The sequence below is a fragment of the Octopus bimaculoides genome, chromosome 20, assembly GCF_001194135.2.
Source record: "Octopus bimaculoides isolate UCB-OBI-ISO-001 chromosome 20, ASM119413v2, whole genome shotgun sequence".
Taxonomy (NCBI): domain Eukaryota; kingdom Metazoa; phylum Mollusca; class Cephalopoda; order Octopoda; family Octopodidae; genus Octopus; species Octopus bimaculoides.
The window spans coordinates 28,375,799-28,385,001 of record NC_069000.1 but is presented as its reverse complement, the minus strand read 5'-3'; the positions used below and the strand labels follow the sequence as shown (position 1 = coordinate 28,385,001).

General features: G+C 36.5%; 1 protein-coding gene across 1 annotated transcript in view; it reads right to left on the bottom strand.

The window, feature by feature from the left end:
- LOC106883353 (ralA-binding protein 1-A) overlaps window positions 1-9,203 on the bottom strand; it is a 109,936-nt gene that overhangs the window by 27,642 nt on the left and 73,091 nt on the right. The window contains exons 10-12 of the mRNA XM_052974959.1: window positions 8,903-9,033; window positions 5,814-6,015; window positions 2,061-2,553 (exon numbers count right to left, since the gene is read on the bottom strand). Coding sequence (XP_052830919.1) covers window positions 2,061-2,553; window positions 5,814-6,015; window positions 8,903-9,033 — 826 coding nt within the window. The remainder of the gene's footprint in view (window positions 1-2,060; window positions 2,554-5,813; window positions 6,016-8,902; window positions 9,034-9,203) is intronic.

Genomic DNA, 9,203 nt, shown 5'->3' with positions numbered 1-9,203 from the left:
GAACTGTCATGCCATGTATTGGAATTGTTATTATGTAATGCTCTATTCTAATGTTTTAAATGTATTCTGTGATGTTATGTACGACAAAAAGAAAAGGTTACCCAACGCATGGTCTTCGTGTTGTTTCTTCCTCCCCGTCCTATTTGCCTGTGTTGTTCTTCGTTACGTGCTCCAGCCGGGGCTTTATTATCGGTCAGGATTGTACCGACAGACGAATTTTGCTGGCTCACTGAGTGTTGAACATTCGCACGTGAGCGAGTCCCCCCTTCGGTGTTTAAGGAGGTGCTTCGCGTGCGGGCGTTCGTAACAATATATATATATATTTATATATATACATACATGTATGCTTCTTACTAATATTCTTACTATTTTTATAGTTTATATCAATATTATATAAGGTGGGTTAAAAGTCTAACCCACATATAAAGTAGAGTGTATAGTTTTATTTTTATATACCCCACATTTACATATACACGTGTAACCATTTATACATGCACATATATATATTTCTTACTGACCCGGCAAGCCAAGTAAGATCGTTGCCAGTGCCCCTGGACTGGCTCTTGTGCGGGTGGCACATGAGATACACCATTTTGAGCGTGGCCGTTGCCAGTACCGCCTGACTGGCTCCCGTAGGATTTTCGAGTGAGATCGTTGCCAGTGCCCCCTGGACTGGCTTGTGCAGGTGGCACATAAAAGACACCATTTCGAGCGTGGCCGTTTTCGTGCGGGTGACACGTAAAAGCACCCACTACACTCTCTGAGTGGTTGGCATTAGGAAGGGCATCCAGCTGTAGAAACTCTGCCAAATTAGATTGGAGCCTGGTGTTGCCATCCGGTTTCACCAGTCCTCAGTCAAATCGTCCAACCCATGCTAGCATGGAAAGCGGACGTTAAACGATGATGATGATGATGATGATGATGATACATTCTAATAACTTTTATAGAGCCCAAAAAGAGATAGTATAAAGTAAAATGAAACATGTATACATATATCTATGCATACATATATACTTCTTGTACTATTTCTAAATAGAATACTATTGCTAAAGACAAAAATAAAAGAAAGCAAAATAAAAAAAATAAATACATGCATATATCTATTTGTATATTCACATATATACACTTCTTACATACATTCTAACTTTTTATAAAAAAAAACAGAAATAGATAATACAATAATGATCAAGTTGGGCCTCATGGAGGCAAAGTGGCTGAGTTCCTTTCAAGTGTTGGGCCTCATGGAGGCAAAGTGGCTGAGTTCCTTTCAAGTGTTCGGCCTCATGGAGGCAAAGTGGCTGAGTTCCTTTCAGGCATTTGGCCTCATGGAGGCAAAGTGGCCAAATTCCCTTTGACTGTTGGGCCTCACAGAGGCAATAACCAAGACCTTGGCATTATATTGTGCTTGAGAAAAAGACCCATCAAGCCGCGCAAAATCGCAGTCATGGCAGATACCAATGTCACACAAATTAGCACCTGTGCCGGTGGCATGTAAACACACCCTGGTGTCATGCAAATGGCACCCATGCCGGTGGCATGTAAAAGCACCCATTACACTCTCGGAGTGGTTGGCATTAAGAAGAGCATTTAACCGTAGAAAACCATGCAAAATCAGATTGGAATCTGGTGCGGCCTCCCAGTGTGCCAACCCAGTCAAACCGTCCAACCTATGCCAGCATAGACAACATTAACTAGAAAATAAATATAATAAGATGCAGACATATGAGTAAAATAGAACATACCTACATATATCTATTTATATATGAACACATACAAATTCTACCAAGGTCAACTTTGCCTTTCTTCCATTTTGAGGTTGCTAAAATAAATACCAGTTGAACACTGGGGGTCAATGTAAGTGACTTAATCTCTCCCCTGAAATTACTGGCCTTGTGCCAAAATTTGAAACCAACATTAGCGCTCCCTCAAATTTCCCTTCTTTCCTCACCTCCTACTCAGTCAATTATCTGCAACACCTCAAAAATATGCAAAAAGAAAGAAAGATGCCACTGCAAAGGTTTTAGTTTCACCTATAATAATAACCAAATATCTCAACTTACGTTGTGAGATACCAACACATGCGACTTCAGCTTTTGTCGAGTTGTCAATCGAATTTTGATTTTCTACGATTACTTGTGTAGTCACTGTAGTAGAATCAACAGCAATATGGTTGACCACGTTTTCATCTGCTGTTGTTATTGTCTGCTCTTCCTGTGAATGCAAAGGCTGTTTCTCATCACTATCAGTGGTTAATTCAACATGGTTGATTACAGCTTCATCTACTGTTTCTTGGTTTTCGGTTAACTGCTTGTCATCACTATCAACTACCACAGGTTCAGCAAAACTGACAGTAACTTCACCAGTTTTCTGTTTGTTCTTTACCAACTGTTCATCTGTAGCATTTTCCTGAATTTCAGATTCATTTGCTAAAGGGATTTCCTGTAACTCCAGCTTCAACTCGTCCTCTTCATGTACAGAAGCCACTCGTTTCTGCTGCTCAATGTCTTTCTTTCTTTTTTCAGCTGCTTCCATTGTTTTACGAGCAAACTTTATCTAAATGAAAAAACAAAAAAGGAAAAAAAGAGCATTTGAATAAAGAATTCTTTTTCATTGTTTAGCCCTAAGTCAAACCTGATTAAGCAGTCCCATGAACAAAGGTGCTCCATTCAAGACAATCCCATCTTATTTTTGGACAATGTATCTAGGATTACATTGTCCAAAGTGTCCTCTTTTTAAGATAGTAAGATACCGACTTGAGAGAAATTTGGCTGTTATTTCTAACAGATTCAGCAACCATGTAGAGACTTATTTCCTCTAAAATAAAGAATTAAAACTAAGAGATACCCAAACTTTTCTGGGTTATTAAAGAAGCTGAAAATGCACTGCAGATTGTGAAATGTATTTTACTCTTTTACTGGTTGCAGCTAATGGGTTATGGCCATTTTGGGGCATCACCATCAAAGCAAATTGAAAACCAAATATTCATAGTTGAAGTAAAAATACAAGTTTGATGACTGGACATGTTGCACTTTTTTGATTTAATTGCCCAGGCACCTTGCTGATTCAAGCTGGGGGAGACAGTTGTTGTTTAGCCCCAAAGTGCAATCTACGACTTCATTAGTCAATGTGGTTTTCTTTTAAGACAGGAGTGATTTCAGAGAGATTTACTTGCTATTTCTAGCAGGCTGAAACTAGGGCAGCTGATTATTGTTCAAATTCAGTGAAGAAATGTATTAGGTACTCAACAGATTTCATTGTAACAGTACTTCTAATAATGAGGCAACAGATGAGAAATCAGTGCAAGACTTCATTTTGCTGGCTCTGTTGCAATTAACTTAACAAGTTAAAGCAATTTGTTATTTCCAATCTATTAATCACATGTCTTTGTTGTACACTACATTTCAATAAGTCCATTCTTCAATTGCTTTTACCTTGATCGTACAGATAAATATATCAATCTCAAAGCGGGATTCAAACTTATTACTTTTATTTTTAACACTTAGTTTCAATTTTCTAACCATCAAACCACAAAAATGTGGTGTGGCTGCATGGTGAGAAGCTTGCTTGTCCCCAACCACTTGACAACCAGTTTTACATCCCCATAACTTAGCAGTCTGGCAAAAGAAACCGATGGAATAAGTACCAGGCTTGAAAGGCAAAAATAAATAAGTACTGGGGTTGATTGATTCGACTAAAAAATTCTTTAAGGTGGTACCCCGACACAGCCACAGTTTAATGACTGAAACAAGTAAAAGATACCATTAGAAGCAAAGATTCTAAATAGGAACATAACATAAGTACATGTTTGTATGCAGCAGAGGAGCAATCAGAGAAAAAACATGCTCAAAAATTAAGGTAGAACAAAGATATGTGAAAGTTGATGTTAGTAATGTTGGACATTTCAGAGTTACAGTAGTTCTACTAAAATGTGCATAATTATTCAATTAATGCCACAAAATATTTATTTTTACACTTAGACACAGGGGCTAGTTTTAATAAGGAGAAAGAATAAAGTCAAGTTTAATCTACCATACTATCTTGCCTCGTTATTTTTAGTGATCTACAAGAGATGAATGGTAAAGTTGAAAATGTTGAGATTTGAACTCCTAAAACTCACCTCTTTGAATAACTACCCTACAATAATGAGAAAATTGTCAGTTAAAAAAATACTGAGTGAATATGTCATATGATTAGCTAGCTCTATTTCATAGCAGTGGTAGTGATGACAACAACAAATTAAATAAGTGAAATTCAGTGACTTAGTCTGAAATACATTGAGACCCAGGATTAGGGTCTAGTGGTTCAGCTATGAAGTTTCTAAGTAATCCTTTTCCAAATCCCACTGCTCTACTTGGTTTAACATACAGCCACTCCATTTTCCATAGCATTAAGCAGATGAGAGATATGTCTCTTACAAGATAGGAAGATGATCTTGTAGAGGTAGGTTTTCTCACAGAAGGAATTGAACTCAACACTGCAAATTAATAAATTAATTGCCAAATCTGCTGCTGCTTGGTGTGGCAAGCTGTTCCTACATTGCAGTACCTATTTATAGCTGGCTAAATGCTGAACTGTTTGAGAATTAAAATTTTCTGGTCACATATACAAAGCAAGGCCATGGAGAAGATAATGTAAAACCAAAAACTGATTTGTTAATTTGCACTGTTTTATTCAAATTTATGTGTAGAGAAGAGATACATTTGTTAGATTAATGTTAAATAAGCTCTAACCCAATAAAATACACAAGTTTATGTATACCAAATTTAAAAAAGAAATCAATCCAGCATGCCTAACATTATTTGACTTTATAGATTAACTATTAACACCAAACAGAGAGCCTCTACATGGTAATTCAACTTGCTAGAAATAGCAACCAAATCTCCCTCAAATCAACCCTACTACTTTTAAAAAGAATGTAATCCAAAAGGAAAAATGGGGCAGCCATGACTGGGATACTTTGATGATAGGTTTGTTTGATTAGAATTTGGCCAGGTCCTAAACAACAACTGATAAGATTTTAATACAAATGAATGCATTAGACTTCTTAGAAAAATCTCAATTAGAGATGAAAGTAGTAACTATACTAAGAAATAATATTTATTGCCATATGGCTGTACGATGTTACTACCATTTTAACCCCAGGCAAATCCTTTGCCAGCTAGTTACCAGTGCAACCGGCACCCTGTATATATTGCAAGCAGAGGAGCAAACCACAACCATCTTCCAGCAAATGACAGGATCACGAGACTGAATTGGCAGAGTTGTTACAGTGTTGCATAAACTTCATTGTGGTACATATTCCAGCACTTCATGTCATAGGATCAAATCCCCATTTCATCATTGTGGGTTCAATAAATAAAATACCAGTCAAGAACAGTAGTCCGCTGGAAACATTGGAATGGGCAGATAGGATGCCTGGCAGTATTTATTCCAATTCTTTGCATTCTGAGTTCAAACCATGCCATAGCCTGTTTTGGTGGTTGATTTAATTCATTACCTAGTTTAACACCATCATCTATCAACTTGAGTGTCTTTAGTGAAGTCCATTCCATTACAAGCATTCAGGACAGGTCTCCAGTTTGAGGTTGTGTTCTTTTCTCCCTCCTACCAGTCCTAGAGACCTGTATAGAGTTACTACCTTTTTGGTTAACTAAAAGATTTTTAAAAATCATGGTTGCAAATTTGAGATGATGTAAAAGCAAGTACCCTACAATGAAATTGTTAATGCAATCACTCACCAAAGGATTTTTACAAACCCTGTTTCTCTACTTTGTTTTAAAATGTTACTTATAATGTCTAGTATCAGGACTTGCCTTTCTCTTTAATTGTGTCACAACTCGCTGGACTTCCCACAGCTGTTCGTTTTTTGATGTATCTTCAACACCAGCATTTAGCTCTTCATGTAGCTGGTCCAATAATGATTCCTGTTTCGCTAATTCTTCCTCTAAGGCAGAAAGGTTATCCGGCAGTTCAAGAGACCATCGAGATGTGGCAGGCTTTAATGGTGGAATATATCTGAAAATGTAGGGAAGATAAAAGAAAAGAAATGGCTTCTTACTCTAAGGCACACCAGTATATCACTGGCACTTAATATTGGTTTAAAATTTTGGCACAAGGTCAGCAATTTCAGGGGAGGAGATGAATCAGTTACATCAATCTCTCCCCCGTGCTCAACTAGTACTTATCAATCCCAAAAGGATGAAAGGCAAAGTCAACCTTGGTGGGATTTAAATGCTTAGCATTTCATCCATCTTTATGGATGAAATGCTAAGCATTTGGCCTGGCATGCTAACCATTCTGCCAGCTTGCCACCTTGCTGGCACTTAATAATAGTCATCAGCAAGGCAGTGAGCTGGCAGAATCATTAGCAAACCGGGTTAAATGCTTAGTGATATTTCATCCATCTTCTCTTCCGGAGTTCAAAATCTGCCAAGGTTGACTTTGCCTTTCATCCTTTTGGGGTCAATAGAGCAATTTACCAGTTGAGCACTGAGGTTGATGTAATCAACTGGCCCATTCCACCAAAATTGTTGATCTTGTGCCAAAATTTGAAACCAATAATATAATTATCAGCTTCAGTTTGATACAGGAAAGAGTCCTCTGGTGCACAAGAACCAAATATATAGCAGTAGCAATCACTCTAAAGGGCTTGAAGTCAAATTCAAATTAAAAGGTGAAAGCAGAAACTACAGCAGATATTCTATAACCATTTCAGACATACCATATCTCAGAGAATATTATTTAATCAGTACTTCCTTTTATAAAGGAGTAAGGTGTGACAGGATGAACATTTAGTTCCAATTTCTGATAGGTGAAACAACAACTTAGAGTAGCAATTTTCAAATTTTTTCCATCCATGTTACACTGAATAATTATTATTCTGTGAACAATCTTTCCTTTAGACTGAGAACAAGACCGAACTTTGTAGATGAGGATGCATAATTCAAATAATTTGGCTCCAGTATATCAATGGAGTTTAATTTGTTAACTCTAGAGGAATAGGAAGCAAAATCAACTGTATCAAGGTTTTAACTCAGAAAGCAGAAAGACAAAATTAAATACTAGAAAACAGTTAGTCAGGCTCTTTACCATTTCCATCAATTAAATGACTATTTAATACAATTAACGATTTCAAATTTTGGAACAAGGCCAGCAATTTTGGAAGAAGGGTAAGTTGATTAAATCAACTCCAGTGTTCAACTGGTACATATTTTACTGACCCCGAAAGGATGACACGCAAAGTGAACCCTGGCAGAATTTGAACTCAGAACGTGAAGATGGATAAAATACCACTAAACATTTTGTTTGGCATGCTTATGATTCTGCCAGATCACCACCTTAATAATAATAATAATTGTTTGTAATATAGGCCTAAAATTTGGGGAAGGGGGCTAGTTGATTACATCAACCCTAGTACTCGGTTGGTACTTTAGTTTATTGACCCCAAAAAGATGAAAAGCAAAGTCAGCCTCCATAGGATTTAAGTATAGCATGTAAATATTGAGTATAGCAGGAAATATTGCTAAGCATTTGTCTGACATACTAACAATTCTGCCAGATTACCAAATAACAATAATAATAATGATTTCTTTTATTTGCCATCAGGGAAAAGACAGACAGAGTATGAGCATTTACATATAATGAAATGATTAAAAAACAAACAAAAAATGAAAGTATATACAGTATACAATAAAACAAAAAAAAAGGAAGTATACATAGTATATGACAGTTAAAAATAAAGGACCACGATGATGTGGTCTTCCTGATACAAGAGAACTTCTAGGAATAATCAAGGTACCCCTGTCCAAAATCTCCCTGAACACAAAGGGCAAATACCTTCTCCAATTCCTTTTCTGACTCACAGGTATACACTTAGAGTAGTGCCATCCACCTTTGTGATTTTCACAACTTTCACCCACCTTTCAATAAATTCACTCAAGGACAGCACCTATTTCTTGCTGGGAATAAGAAGTTGTTTGCTTTAGGTTGCAGAGTCACTCAGCTCCAGTATTGTCTTCTTGCTTACTCTATATCACAACACAAAACTGTTAACTTTCATATGCATCAGGAACTAATCTTTCACATGCTAAATCATCAGTAATCTCTTGACAAAATCTTTTTTGGTTGATTGTAAACAATTGGTTTTACCGGTCCATTGCTGAAACCTAGTTATTGTTGCTTTCTTGGCAAGTATGCACTGTTTCAGCTCTTCAATCACAACACTGACTCCTTTCGTATCAACACCATACTTCTTCAATTTTTCAAATTTACAATCATTCTTCAATTTTCCTTTTCTTTTCCTATCAAATATTGACACTACACTGTTCTCAGAAACACTAGTACAATGAAACACTGGTACTAATTTCATTGACTCTCAAAGGATGAAAGGCAAAGTCAACCTTGACAGAATTTGAACAACAACAGCAGCAGCCATCACCACCACATGACCACAATGTTTGAGAGTCAAACCTAGTATTTGATTTATTTTATTGCTTCTGCAGAGATGAAAGATGAAGTCCAGATTAGCAGGATTTAAACTGAAAATGTCAAATGTAACAAAGACTCCCACTTCCTTTACTGACTACTTTTGTCTTTATTTATAATTTCTAGCATAAGCAAAGAACTGCAACTTTTTAGGACATAGAAGGAGGATATACAGTTGATGACACTGACCCAAGTATTTGATTGGTATATATTTTATCAACTCTGGAGGGATGAAAGGCAGGATTTGAATTCAGTAAGGTATTTTTTCCCTGCAATTCTGCCAAATCTTCCACCCACCCTTTCCTAAAATAATGATGAAGTTGACAAGGATGGCAATAATAATAATGACAACAACAACATGAACATTAAAGCAACAATGATAATAATATAGAAGATTAAAAATAATAGAAATTCTTACTTTTTTATACAAGTATCACTAAAAAGTTCCTTTACATTGGAGAAAAACACATTTAGAACGCGGTGGCTGATTTGCATGGTCGGGCTCAAAACAATTGAAACATTCTGGAGACTCATCTTGTTTTCTTTTTGCTAATGAAGAGAAAGAAAATTTTACAGAAAATGACACCAAAATCTCTCTCTCTCTCTCTCTATATATATATATATATATATATATATATATATATACCGGAGTAAGCACATGAAATGTGCAACAAGGTGGAAAAAAGAGTACTCAAATACCAGAGGTAGAGTAATATGCT